The sequence below is a fragment of the Elephantulus edwardii genome, unplaced genomic scaffold (assembly GCF_000299155.1).
Source record: "Elephantulus edwardii isolate Elephantulus edwardi_28Jun2011 unplaced genomic scaffold, EleEdw1.0 scaffold00302, whole genome shotgun sequence".
Lineage (NCBI taxonomy): Eukaryota > Metazoa > Chordata > Mammalia > Macroscelidea > Macroscelididae > Elephantulus > Elephantulus edwardii.
In genome coordinates this window covers 69,337-83,512 of record NW_006400052.1, presented here as the reverse complement: position 1 = coordinate 83,512, position 14,176 = coordinate 69,337, and the positions used below count along the sequence as shown (strand labels likewise).

Genomic DNA, 14,176 nt, shown 5'->3' with positions numbered 1-14,176 from the left:
GGTGGGGTTGGTAGGTTACTGCGCATGTTGGCGTGTAGTGCCCATTGTGCGCAGGCGCGGAGTGCTGTTCTGGGTCACGTGAGGGGGGTGGATGGGGGCGGAGTCCAGGGCAGGGGGGCCGGTTTGTTGTGGTCGCCATTTTGCTGGTTGCATTACTGGGTAATCGGGGCCCTGGCTCGCCGTGTCCATCGGATACCTTCAGCCAGTGGGCAGGTCTGAGCTCGGGCCTCCCGAGCAACTTGAAATCCCCTCACCTGCGCCCACAGGTAACAGTGGTGGGCTTGGTGGTACTTGCTAATGGGGGGGGGGTGGACCCGCCCTGCCTGCGTCCCTGAGACTGAGGACCTGAGGGGGAGTTGGGCAGCTGCAGCCTGTCCCTGGCTATTCATAGTCCGATTCCTGAAAGGGGCCAAACGGGGAGCCGCCTTGGGAGGGAAGCTAGGAAGGGGTAGGGGGGCCCCGCTCCCGGGCCCCCGCTCCCGCCCTTTGTTTAGGCTCCGCTCCGCCGGCCGCATCGTGGTCGCCTAGCAACAGCTGCCCTGGGCTGTGATTGGCTAGGCTCCTGGTAGTGGTGACCAATGGTGTGGTTGTTGCCATGGTAGGGTGCGGACTGCCAAACTCAGTCCTGCCCGGCCTGCCTGCTCTTTGCAGGCCGGGGCGGACCTCTTGGGTGGGGGGGCGGAACGCCAGGGTCCCCCAGGGGCGGGTGGCCACGGGGGTGGGGCCGGCAGGGCGAGGGTTAATTCGCAACCCCCCCCACCTCCGTCCACCTGCTTTCCCTTCCCCCACGTGCCCTGAGCTGACCCTCTCCCTTCCTTTCTCCGCCCCTGTCGGGGCGGCTGCTGTTGTCACCCACCGAGCTGCCTGTCCCTCTTGCCCTCCCCAGCGCGGGCCCTGTCGGGCTGCCTGGGCCAGGGACAGGAGGCCACCTCCTCTCTGCCGCCACCGCCGCCATGCTGGCCGTCCGCCCGCCCCACTGGGGGCCCCACCGCGCTCCAGCCCCCCGCGGGCCCCGTGCCAGCCCTGACCTGGGTAGGGGTTGGGGGCTGGGTGACTTGGAGAGCCCTGGGAGAGAAGTTGTTTGGGAAGGAAGACCTTCAGGGAGGGAACCTTCAAGCGAGGAGGGGTTGTGAAGAGGGAAAGTGATCTGACATGGTTAGACCCCGAGGAGAGAGGGACTGTGGTGTGTTGGACATCCTGGACTACCTGGAGGTCTTATATTTGGGGGGGCCTCCTAAGAGTGTGCACCGCTCTGGAATGACCCTAGTAGAAGGAAAGGACACTCTGGTGGGACCACGAGGTAGACGGAAGGCTCATTCTTGGGGAGCTCATTATATACCTCTAGAAGAGACACCACCCTCCTCCCCCCTCTTGCTGCCTTCAAGCAAGTGGGTCATTATTGGAAGGGAACTTTGCAGTAATGTGCGGGTAGAAGGAACTGAGATAGGTTGTAGGGTGACTAGCTGAAGGGGTGCTTCCTGATGTGTGAGGGCCCCAGTAGGGAAGAGGTCTTGGCATAAAGTTTCATAGAAAGGGTGTATCCAAGTGAGGCTGCTATTGGGTCAGGTCTTTTGACACATAGAAGGCCTCAGATAACCTGAGTATAATGAGGAGGTCCCTTGATGTGGATTGGGAGGAGGGCCTGCAAAGGACAACCATAATTTGGTGCCTCTCAGAGGATGCTGGTGTAGCTTGGCAAACAAGGTTCTGTAGTAACAGAACCTTGCTGTAGTAAAAGGATGTGATCCTGATGCTCATTGAAGACTTCAGGAGGGTAGGTGCTTGTGCAGGAGCCCCAAGGATAACCCAATAAAAGTGGAAAGAATGCTCTTCATACCTCATCTATTCGTATTTCTTTTCCTCATCTCAGTTACGGATCTCTTTTTGTTCTCTTCCATGTCATGACCCTTTCCCCCACACTTGTTGCTCCCCCTCGTTCCCTTTGTTGTGTCTGTCTTTATTCCCCACTTGTTCATTATGTGATGGGCATTTATTTAGGAACTATTTTGCACCCCTCTCACCTGTCTGCTGCTCCTTCCTGTCCCTTCACTTCTTTGCCACCTGCTGCTCTTGAATCCCTTTCCTCCTCCCTCTCTTATGTTCACTTCCTTCCTGCCTGGCATTGTCCCTCACATGCTTTTGTTCTCTGACTGCCCTCAGGTCTCAGCGGCGGTGGCAGCCGAGGTGCAGGATGCGAGAAGGCGCCCCCCGGCCGGGCTCCCGCTCCAGGCCTCGCTCCCCTGCGGCCCTCTGAGCCCACCATGGCCGTCCCACCAGGCCATGGTCCCTTCTCTGGCTTCCCGGGGCCTCAGGAGCATTCACAGGTAGGAGTTTTGCTGGCTCCTCACTGCCTGGGATCAAGGGATGCTTTGCTTAGCAGTCTTCTGGGAGTGTGAAACACTTTATTAGAACTAGAAGATGATAGAAAAGGCATTCCCAGAGTCAGAATAAGAAGACTTTGGTTTTCTGTGCTTCATTTTTCTCATCTGTAAGATGGGAGCCATAATGATTATACAAGATTGTTGAGGTGATCAGACAACTCAATAAAATGCCTATGCATTGCTATGAACTATGCCTGGCACATAGTAAAGAAAAATAATTCCTAGGAACAAAAAGTTCTCAGTGAAAGATGTGGAGGGAGTAGGTGGGAGGAGGGTTGAAACAGGAGTTTGGAGGGTATAGTTTCAAGGGTAGAGGCAGCTGAAGTTCTAGAATGCAAAGCATGAGCAGGGTAGAGTAAAAGGCCCAGGGTTCAAGATCCAGAGTCCAGATCCTTGAGGTGAAAGTTAGGGGATGGTCTGCGGTTAAGAAAATCCCATAGAATGAAGGAAAAGCAAAAATGAGAGGGTAGGGTCAAGAAGTAGGGTAACCTAATGGAGCCTCAGACTGAAGGCTTGGAAGAGAGAAGCTAGGTTTTCTGCTTGATCTGTTTCTTTTAACTCAACAGTAAATTTATTAGGTGAAGGGTCAAATAAATAAAAATTTGTTCACACTACTACTGTGTGTCAGGCCCTGTTGAAGCCACTGAATAGAGAGCAAGTCTCTATCTGTGATAAGGACCAAATAAAATGGAAGTAATGATGAACCAACCACTCATTCTCCCCCTTGAGGTCAGAAGTGAAAGATCTTTACTATTCTCAGTATCCACCTGGCACCTCAACCTGCAGGTATTGCCTGATGTGCGGCTTCTGCCTCGGAGGTTGCCCCTGGCCTTCCGGGACGCAACCTCAGCCCCTCTTCGCAAACTCTCTGTGGACCTCATCAAGACCTACAAGCACATCAACGAGGTGGGTGGAGATGGGGAGTCCTGAGTGGGTGCCTGAGAGTCCTTGGCCAGTGGTACACGTTTCTCATTGCCCTCATTTCCTGGTCTCTATGCCTGACAGGTATACTATGCGAAGAAGAAGCGACGAGCCCAACAGGCACCACCCCAGGACTCGAGCACCAAGAAGGAGAAGAAGGTCCTGAACCATGGTTACGATGATGACAACCATGACTACATCGTGCGTAGTGGCGAGCGGTGGCTGGAGCGCTATGAGATTGACTCGCTAATTGGCAAGGGCTCATTTGGTCAGGTATGGGACACTGTTCCCCTACCATGGGGAATGAGGTATATGGGTACCCATCGATACTGACCCATATACCCAGGGGTTCAGTGGGTTCATATCTGGTGGGACCACTCACCCAAGTCCAATCATTTTGTTTTCCTGTGCTTCAGTTTCCTTTTCTGTGAAATGGTGCAAATGATAGGACTTGCTACATAAGAGTTGTCTAATTTCATGTTAATTGTATATACTAGTGTTTATACTCTTTACCATATAGTGACACTGAAATGTGGATTACTATTTTACCATTACTGATGGGTCCTCTTGGTTGGAGGGGGAGACCTGCCTGGCTCTGCCCATTCCCTGGCCTTTCCCCATCTAGTGACATGTCCTGCCCTTGCAGGTAGTGAAAGCCTATGACCATCAGACCCAGGAGCTGGTGGCCATCAAGATCATCAAGAACAAGAAGGCCTTCCTGAACCAGGCCCAAATTGAGTTACGGCTGCTGGAACTGATGAATCAGCATGACACAGAGATGAAGTACTACATAGGTGGGCATGGCTAGAGATGGTCTGGCCCCAGTTCTGGAAGAATCTGGTATTGTCAGGCAGGAGTTGATCTGTGCTGCTGCTGCTGCTATCAGCTGTTGCTTTTATGAGACTTTTCTGTCCACTTCATATGGAAAGGATCCCTGGTAATGTAGTGGTTCAGATGTTTGGCTACTGATCTCAAAGTTGGTTCACGCCTACCATCTGCTCCATAGAAGAAAATTGAGTCAGTCTGCTCCCATAAAGATGTACCGCCTTAGAGATAGAGAGGGGCAGTGCTGCTCTGTAACATAGGGTGTCTATCCATCAAAATCAACTCACCAGCAGTGAGTTTTACATGATGATAATGATGACCAAAGTTCATTGAGTGCTAAGGGCCAGACTTTTGTAATCATTCTGCATGAATTAAGAAGGGAGGGACAATTACTGTCTCCCTATTTAAATGAAAAGGGCACATAGGGCACCACTTTTGATGGTGGTTTATACTCCATGGGGCAGAGCCTGTCCTTTTCCTCGCTCCCTTTTGATTTTGGAAAAAAGCAAGTGTATTAAAAAACTGTTATCTTAAAGATTACATCCTAGCAATAAATAGAAAAGCAGTATCCCTTGCCACACAGATAAGTACAGTGGAGACTAAAACAGTGTTATAAACGTAAATGATAGAGTGTGGCCTGGCGTTGAAGGCCTTACAGAGACTTTCTTTTTGTCTTGATTGCAACACTGGACAGACTTGAAAAGGGAAGGAACGCTAGAAGCAGAGGCAGAGGTGTGCTTCCACCCCTTCCCCTAATGCTCACTGGGCCACTCCCCGCCAGCTCCTCTGAGCTTATCCTTTCCTCCTCGCAGTGCACCTGAAGCGGCATTTCATGTTCCGGAACCACCTGTGCCTGGTGTTCGAGCTGCTCTCCTACAACCTGTATGACCTCTTGCGCAACACGCACTTCCGAGGAGTCTCCCTAAACCTGACCCGGAAGCTGGCACAGCAGCTCTGCACAGCACTGCTCTTTTTGGCCACGCCAGAGCTCAGCATCATTCACTGCGACCTCAAGCCCGAGAACATCCTGCTGTGCAACCCCAAGCGCAGTGCCATTAAGATCGTGGACTTCGGCAGCTCCTGCCAGCTCGGCCAGCGGGTGCGAGAGAGGGCAGAGACCAAGTGGAAGGGGCTGGACGGGTGGGTGTGGTCAAGAGGGGGAGAGGCATGTTCTCCTGCCAGTTAGGTTGGTACCTGATGGTTCATGCTGTGAATGGAGCTTTCTGCACATACTGCCCAGGATTATGGAGCCCCGAGGGAAGGGACCAGTGGTGAAGGTTGAAGGCTGGAGGAGTGGGGCGCAGGCACCAGATACCGTTTTACTTAAAGCTGGGCATGTGGATGGCGGAGGGGTATGATTTCCGGTTTGCAGCTTAATGTGAGCAGGTCCTTAAAGATAATGACAACAAAGGTTTAAAAGGGTCAGGAAGGGCTTGGAAGACTGCCTGTCTGATTAGTGATCGAGTGGTGGTGGGGGCCTTGAGCAGCACTAGGGTTGAAGGTCAAGATCAGATTAGACTCAGAGGGCCGGTGAAGCTGGGTGCATGGCTCCTGAAAAGATGACACTGATAACATTGGTGTTAGAATAGAAGCTGGTTTGGAGGGCAAGTGCTTTGTCCTTAGTCGGGTTTTGCTAGTTTTGAGGATGTCAGTGGGACCAGCAAGGAAAGCTGGAGTGTTTTACAACTGTTCTCCCTTCTCTATTCCCTCCAGATCTACCAGTACATCCAGAGCCGTTTCTACCGCTCACCTGAGGTGCTCCTTGGCACCCCTTATGACCTGGCAATCGATATGTGGTCCTTGGGCTGTATCCTTGTGGAGATGCACACTGGGGAGCCCCTTTTTAGTGGCTCCAATGAGGTGGGCCCCTGGCAAGAGGGTGTGCTGGGGACAAAATTGGGAATCTAGCTGGCCAGATGACCCTGACCACTTGTCTGTCTGTCTCCTTGCAGGTGGACCAGATGAACCGCATTGTGGAGGTGTTAGGCATCCCACCAGCCCCCATGTTGGACCAGGCACCCAAGGCTCGAAAGTACTTTGAGCGACTGCCTGGGGGTGGTTGGACCCTACGAAGGACAAAGGAACTCAGGAAGGTGCGGGCTCTACCCTGCGCCCCTCCCACCCTGGGTGGCCCCTCACTCTCTCACACTTGGGGCTCCCTCTCTCCCCAACTTTCCCTCCCCATTGTCTTTCCCTTCCTTCCTTTCCCCTTTGTCTGTGCTTTCCTTCCTCCCCTACCCACCCACCTCTCCTCCCCATCCCACACCTCTTCTTAGCTTTTCTCTCTCCTCTTTGCCTCCTGTGCCTCTGTTTCCCCCTGTGTGTTTCCCTGCCCCTCCTGCCCACTGACGACCACTCTCTTGCCCCCCCTCCCACCCCCTCCCTGCCAGGATTACCAGGGCCCTGGGACACGGCGGCTGCAGGAGGTGCTGGGCGTGCAGACGGGCGGGCCCGGGGGCCGGCGGGCGGGGGAGCCGGGCCACAGCCCCGCCGACTACCTCCGCTTCCAGGACCTGGTGCTGCGCATGCTGGAATATGAGCCGGCCGCCCGCATCAGTCCACTGGGGGCCCTGCAGCACGGCTTCTTCCGCCGAACGGCCGACGAGGCCACCAACACGGGCCCGGCAGGCAGCAGTGCCTCCACCTCGCCTGCGCCCCTCGACACCTGCCCCTCCTCCAGCACCGCCAGCTCCATCTCCAGCTCTGGTGGGTGCCCAGTGCCCCAGTGGGAGAGAACGGGAATGGGAGAGCAGTTCTGTTTGGGTGTAACATGGGAACCATGGCCTGGGGCATCTACCCAGAGCATCTTCAACTACAGCATGGGTCCAAACAGTAGATCCCTGACCAGCCTGATCTCTGAAACTCAGTTTAGGCTCAAACCAAACCCCATACCCATTACTGTCCATTTGGTTCCAAGCATAGTGAACTTCTAGTAGGTTTCTGAGCTATAACACTTTACATAAGGTGATAGCCTGTCTCTCTCCCACAGAGCACCTGGTGGATTCAAAGTGCTGACATTGTTAGCACAGCACATAATGCACTGTGCCACCATAGTTCAGACTCCTATAACAGGACCCCAAAACTGTCATCTGACCCTTTCATACCTGAGTCTGGACCAGGAACAAAACTTAGCTGGTAATAACCAACTGTCAACTACCTCCCCTCTTTGGCTTCTTACTCTCCTTTGCTATGCTTCTAGGAGGGTCCAGTGGCTCTTCGAATGACAACCGGGCCTACCGCTACAGCAATCGATACTGTGTGGGTGCTGGGCCCCCAATCACCGACTGTGAGATGAACAGCCCCCAGGTACTGGAGCCTTCAGGCTTTAGAGGTGGCTGATGGGGGCAGCCTGAGTCTTTGGGAGCTGGGTCTCCATCATGTACTTACTGCCTTTTACTCCTTCAGGTCCCACCCTCCCAGCCACTGCGTCCCTGGGCCGGGGGTGATGTGCCCCACAAGTCACACCAAGCCCCTGCCTCCACCTCGTCGCTGCTGGGAACCGGGGCCCAGCTACCCCCTCAACCTCGATGCCTTCCCCGCCCCCTGTCACCAACCTCGCCACCACCCCCAGAGTTGATGGACGTGAGCCTGGTCAGTGGCCCTCCGGACTGCTCCCCGCCTCACCCAGCACCTGCCCCCCAGCACCCAGCTGCCTCAGCCCTCCGGACTCGGATGACAGGAGGTCGTCCACCCCTTCCACCACCTGATGACCCTGCTGCTCTGGGGCCTCGTCTAGGCCTCCGTGGTGTTCCCCAGAGCACGGCAGCCAGCTCATGACCCTGCCCCCTCCCTGGGGCCCCCCTGAAGCCATACCCTTCCCCCATCTGGGGGCCCTAGGCTCCCGTCCTCATCTCTCCCCTCGACTGGAATTGCTGCTACCCAGCTGGGGTGGGTGAGGCCTGCACTGATTGGGGCCTGGGGCAAGGGGGTCGAGGAGAGGGGTTTGGCAGAACCCTCCCCACTAAGGACTGGACCCTTGGCCCCTTCCCCCCTTGTTTTCTATTTATTGTACCAAAGACAGTGGTGGTCTGTGGGGATGAGGGGAGATGCTCCTCACCCAGGACCCTAGGAGGGGTGGGGGCCGGTAGGGGGAGATGGCCTTGCTCCTCCTTGCTGTACCCCCAGTAAAGAGCTTTCTCACATGCCTGCCTGAGCTTTTGCAGGACCTCTGTACCTCCTCTAAAGCAGAGGCATGATGGGAATGGTGTTTCTTGGGAGGGGGTGCTTTATGAGCCCTGGTGCTGTCCATATTCCTAGCTTGGGCATGGGGCAGCAGGAAATCAGAGCTACAGAATCCCATACATCCTAGCTGGACAGGCAGACCCTGGAGGGAGTGAGCTTATAATACCTGTGTCAAGAAACATCAGCTTCTACCCTGAAAAGCTGGGCTTCCTGTTTTCACAGGAGTGACCCATCAGCCCAGGTGGTGTGCTCTGCCCAGCAAGTTGTCTTAAGGCAATAGGTAGACAGGGTGCAGCATCCTCCAGACATGGTCTATCCCACCATAGTGGCACAAAGTGTTTTGAGAGCCCCTTGTATAAAGCCCAGAGGTCCCAAGTAAGTGATCCTTGTAAGTAAGTCTCCATGGCAACATGAAAAACTATCTCGACTGGAGAATCAAGAGTTCTCTGGTGCTAAGGATACAGGGCTCCCCCACATTGCTTCTTCAGAAATGGAGTTCTGTGTAGCAATGTGTTTTTCATCCTACTTGTGGAACTGCAAAGATCAGAATTCTATTTGCCCATATTGGGGGTGAGCTTTTATGTAGCCAGTGGATGGATAGTTAGGAAATATGGAGGTTTGGGGGCTGACAGTGGGAGAGGGCAGTGGTTTGGGATCTTGGATGGATTGTGCACTGGTATTGAGTGGCATCAGTGGTATAGCTGAAGGTTGAGTTTAGGGGAGGTTTCACAGCATGTAATAGTTGCTGAGGTCTATGGCGGACATACATTAACAACAGAGGACATTAATTACTGCCTGCCGCAGCCTGACAAACCTTTTAACAGGCATGAATCCCATCCCAGATCTCTGCAAAGGTGCGGGTAGGACTACCTGGTGGAGGAAGTGAGTTCCCAAAATGGAAGGATGATGTGGGGTTGAGGGGTAAGGAAATGCAATGGAAGTGATGAAGCTATGACTGATCACAGGTTATCTAAGGGCAGTGAAGATTTGGAAGTCCTAGTGGAGGATTTTGTTGGATAGCTAGGGAACTTGGGTTTTGTCCTGAGAGGTTTTAGAAAGGAAAGCGCATGACCCAATTAGCAGCCATAGAGGCATAAATAAGTGGGAAAGAGACTGGATTTGGGAGGGCAGGGGGGTGATTGGGATGAGAAGCTGAGCATGTTGAGGCTGGACCAGGGCAAGGCCCTGTGCAGAAGAGGGCAATGTGGGTGGAGGGAGAAATCTGATTTCCTGACAGCTGGTATCAACAGTGTTGACCGTGGAACTCAGCAGACTGAAATTGTTAAGTCAATCTTCATCTTTCATGGTACTACCAATTGGGTTAATGATGAAAATCTATTTTCTTGATGTTGAGCTGCAACTGAAGACTATAGTCCTTGACCTTATGAAGCAAACACTTCAGGTCCTCAGTTTTTGGCATGCAGTATTGTGTCATCTGCAAAACGTAGGTCGATGAGTCTCCAATCTTGATGCCACATTCCTCCTCATTAAGGCCTGACATATAGTAGTTTTTTATGACCGAGGTACGTGTTAGATAGTCTCCCTTTTGCACGTGAAGATTGAGGGTGGTAGTGTGTACAGTCTGATTGGAAGTGACTCATTAGCTGACCCAGTGTATTTTCAGAGGCGGTAAATCTTGGAAGAAGAGATGGGCCGTCTTTTCTGGCTGAGCAGCTGATGGGTTTGAACTATGGGGTTTTTTGTGTTGGCAGCACAATTGCCACTAAGATACCAGAGCTCTCTGAGGATACAGAAGATGAACTTGCCCAAGATCATGAAGTTAAGAAGTGAGAGAGTCATGATTTTTGAGGGGGAAGGGCAGAGTGAGGCAGTGGGTGGCACGTGGAATGTATGACTGAAGCATTTGTAACAAGAGTCTGGACACAGCAGCAGGGGCTCTTATCGGTATAAATTCTATAAGGAGTTTGTGGAAGATGATGGGAATTTATATTTTAGATTTAATTCCCAGCCCAGAAATGCTCCCCTAGATTTCTGATAGCCTCCTTGATAGGAATGGGTATCTTCTGGTGGTATATAAGAAATCATCAGGGTAATCTGTCAAATTGACTTGATCTTAATTCCTGTTCTTCCCATATTCTCAGTAAATAGCACTTTTGCCGTTGTAATTACTCAAGCCAAAACCTTGGAATTGCCCTTTACTCTCTGACTTGGACATATGTCCAGGCCCATCATCAAATACCTTAAAAGTACCTTCAGAACATGGGCCCTTGTCATCTCCACTGCAGTTTTCTTGGTCCTATTCTTACTCATCTCCTGCCTGGTCATCATGTTAGCTTCCTCATTGGTTTCCCTGCTCTTCACTTACTCACATTCCTCACGTACCACTGGAGACTCTGAACACTTGCCTCAGGTCAGTTTTCCTCTTGCTTAGAATTTTTCAGTAATTCTAGACAAAAAGTATGAAAATTATCATCATGGATTGGAAGACCCAAACAATCTAGCCCAATAACCTCTGATATCATCTCTCCTTCCTCACTTTGCTGCATCCACACAAAACTCAGGGCCTTTACACTTGCTGTTGCCTTCACTTGGAACATTGTTCTTACAGTCAAGGTGCCCTCTCAGACTCTTCTCAGGTGTCTCTAAGATCTTCTCTGATCACCCTACTAAAATTGTATTGGCAACCATTCTAATTCTCTCTCTTACTTTTCTCATTATACACTGGCCATATATATATATATAATTTCATAGTCTATTTTTCTTATTATCTGTCTGTGATCAGGGCATAAAATAAGCTTGATGAGAACAGAGGCTTTCATGGTTTCCCTCCAACACCAAACAGCACTTTGCACATAGTAGGGACTCAAGAAATGAACATTTTCAGTGCTCGCTTCGGCAGCACACATACTAAAATTGGAACAATACAGAGAAGATTAGCACGGCCCCTGCGCAAGGATGACACGCAAATTCGTGAAGCGTTCCATATTTTTGACCCTGAAATGAACCAGTCTGTAACGAAGGCTAACTCCTTTCACCTACAAATTTCGTCTTTGGATACAAAGCTAAGTGGATAGTCCTTACGGAGGGACTGTTTAAAAAAAAAACATTTTCAGAGTATACATTCAGTCCTCAGACCAGCCCTAGAGACTTCACAATCCATCCTTCCACAGAACCTTAGGGACTTTCTTAAAGGGAGCTCTGGGAAGTGTAGTCCCTAGATAGTTAGCAGTGCTAACCCAAAGGTGGTTTGAACCCACCAGAAGCTCCAACGAAAAAGAGTCTCCTCCCAAGTGATTTATACCCTTGGAAACCCAATGGAGATTCAACTGAGTTGAGTCCAGTGCCACACCATGTTACTAGGTCCACTACAAGTCCTGCAAGTCTGAACAACAAATCTTAGCCTATCCTGCACCATCTTCATTAATCTGGTATTCTTGAGCTGATCATTACAGTCACTGTCAATTCATCTTGAGGCTCTTAGACCCTCCTCATTTAGCAGCATGAGTCCTTTTCCAGGGACCAGCCCCTCCTGACATTTATGGGAGTTGAAGCTTCACCATCTTTGCCTCTAAGGAACACTGATTGCACTTCCTCAAAGACAGACTGGCTTGTTCATTTGGCAATCTGGATTTTTTCTCTACTTTTCTCCAGAACCGAAATTAAAGGCATAGATTCTTGTCATTTTTACTGTCCAACTTTCAGATGCATAGGAAACAGTTGAAAATACCAAAGCTTGGGACACCTTAGTTTTTATACTGACATCCTTTCTTTTTATCACTGGAGAGGTCCTTGACAGCATATTTTCCCTGATGCAACATAACTTTTATTTCTTGACTACTGCTACCATGAGTCATTATCTTTTCTCCATATATCAAGATGATTTCTGTTGGCTCAATGGTGAGGTCTTTTGGTTTTAATGTTGAGATAAAGTCCATATTGAAGGCTATAGTCTTTGGTCATCTCCAGCAAATGGGTCAAGGTTCACCTTCTGCAAACAAGGTTGTGTCATATACATAAAACAGATTATTGTTGATGAATCTTTTGCAATCCTGATGCCACTTTATTCTTTATATAGTCCAGCTTTTCAAATGCTTTGCTCAGCATACAGATTTGGATAAGATAGGGAGAAAGAATACAACCCTGACACAAACTTTTCCTAATTTTTAAACCATGCAGTGTTCTCTTCTTCTGTTTAGACAACTACTTCTTGGTCTATGTTTTGCATGAGCACAATTATTAAGTGTTCTGGCATTCCCATTCTTCTCAATGTTACCTACAATTTGTTTTGATCCACACAGTCAGAATGCCTTTGTGTAGTCAATAAAACCTAAGTAAACATCTTTCTGGTATCCTCTGCTAAAACCAAAACAACAGTGACCCTTCATGGGGTTTCCAAGACTATAAATCTTTATAGAAGGAAACTATCCTTCTGAGGTGCAGCTGATGGATTCAAATTGCTGATTTTTCAGTTAGCACAGCATATAATGCATTATTCACCAGAGCTGCTTCATAGCCAGCCTCGCCAGTAGTTATTTCAGTGTAAGAAAAAGGAATGAGTGTGAACTTTCAAGAAATGCTCAAAAGCTTCCTTTTGAACTAAATCACCTGGAGGGATTTTGAAACTTAGAAATTCTCATAATTATTCATGGAAATAGGACTCATTATTTAAACAGTGTTTCATAAGCACTAGAAACAACTGCATTCTAGAAAAGGACTCTTGTATAAAAGGAATGTTACTAAAGTACATTGGCCGTTGGGATACTCCTTCTGTTCTATCAGTGGCCATTGAGACAATTAATTCAGTGTAGAGGAACTAGACTATGCACTTTGAGACATTTTGCACTCAAATCTAACTAGCAAACACTGTAGTAGTAACTGCTAACATTCGCCATATTCTCATATCATGTGCTCACATAAATAATGCACATGCATCTAACATGTGCAGCACTTAGAGAAAACGTATATGAGAAGGTGGTGATTTTGCTAGGAATTAGTATTAACATGAGTTATTTGAGTAAAGATAACAGTGTATGGTCTTTCCTGACTCTAAAAGTAGTGTGTTTCTGATGTTGCACTTTACAGGGGGATTCTGTTCTAAGGACTGCATTATAATTCAGTTCTGATTTAAGAAATATCATCCACCCATTTATATTACTATGCCCCTTTATTTGCAAATGAACATCCTAAAATTAAGCTTCAGCAAATTTATATCTTTTGTACAGATAACTAACACTGCTGTTAGGTGCCATTGAGTCAAGTCCAACCCATAGCAACCTTATGCACCATCCTCATAATCTGACACACATGAGCCCATTGTGTCAGTCACTGTGGCAGTTCTTGTGGAGGGTCTTTTCTTTTTGCGAACCCTCTGCCTTTCCAAGCATGATGTCCCTCTCCAAAGAATAGCCTCTCCTAGCAACATGCTCAAAGTGTGTGAGGCGAAGCTATTTTCTCCAAGACATAATTGTTTGTTCTTTTGGCAGTCCATGAGATGTTGTTCTCCAACACCACAGCTCAAAGGCATCAATTCTTCTGTCATCCTTATTTGTCTTCTAGCTTTCAGATGCATAGCAAGTGATTGGAAAGACCATGGCGTGAGTCATGAGGTACCTTGTGCGTCAATAATTTGGAGAGATCTCTGTAGACTTTCCCAGTGCTGCATGTCTCCTGATTTCCTGACTGCTGGTACCTAGGGTGTTGATTATGAATGTTGGCTATTGGTCCAGTAGTAGTAAGAATTTTTGTTTTCTTGATGTTGAAATGCAATCCATATTGTGTATTCATTTTCATTTTTATTTTTTAAATGTGTGTGTGTGTGTGTGTGTGTGTGTGTGTGTGTGTGTACTGTTGAATCTGATTGAACTGGTACTGGAGGAAATTGCCTCTCTTTCTCCAGGGGTGCATCT

At 49.5% G+C, this 14,176-nt stretch overlaps 1 protein-coding gene across 4 annotated transcripts; it reads left to right on the top strand.

Moving 5' to 3' along the window:
- Positions 1 to 89: 89 nt before the first annotated feature.
- Positions 90 to 8,269, top strand: DYRK1B (dual-specificity tyrosine-(Y)-phosphorylation regulated kinase 1B). Of its 4 annotated transcripts, XM_006900884.1 has the most exons (12): positions 90 to 266; positions 2,161 to 2,324; positions 3,168 to 3,287; positions 3,387 to 3,575; positions 3,949 to 4,096; positions 4,940 to 5,226; positions 5,841 to 5,987; positions 6,080 to 6,220; positions 6,518 to 6,553; positions 6,638 to 6,833; positions 7,327 to 7,433; positions 7,533 to 8,269. In XM_006900884.1, exons 2-12 carry the CDS (start codon positions 2,262 to 2,264, stop codon positions 7,902 to 7,904), a joined length of 1,806 nt encoding a protein of 601 aa, XP_006900946.1. In that variant the 5' UTR covers positions 90 to 266; positions 2,161 to 2,261; the 3' UTR covers positions 7,905 to 8,269. The 4 variants fall into 4 exon arrangements, with proteins under 4 accessions (XP_006900946.1, XP_006900947.1, XP_006900945.1 ...); XM_006900885.1 differs by lacking the exon at positions 6,518 to 6,553; XM_006900883.1 differs by having other exon boundaries at positions 6,518 to 6,833.
- The last annotated feature ends 5,907 nt before the right edge of the window (positions 8,270 to 14,176 follow it).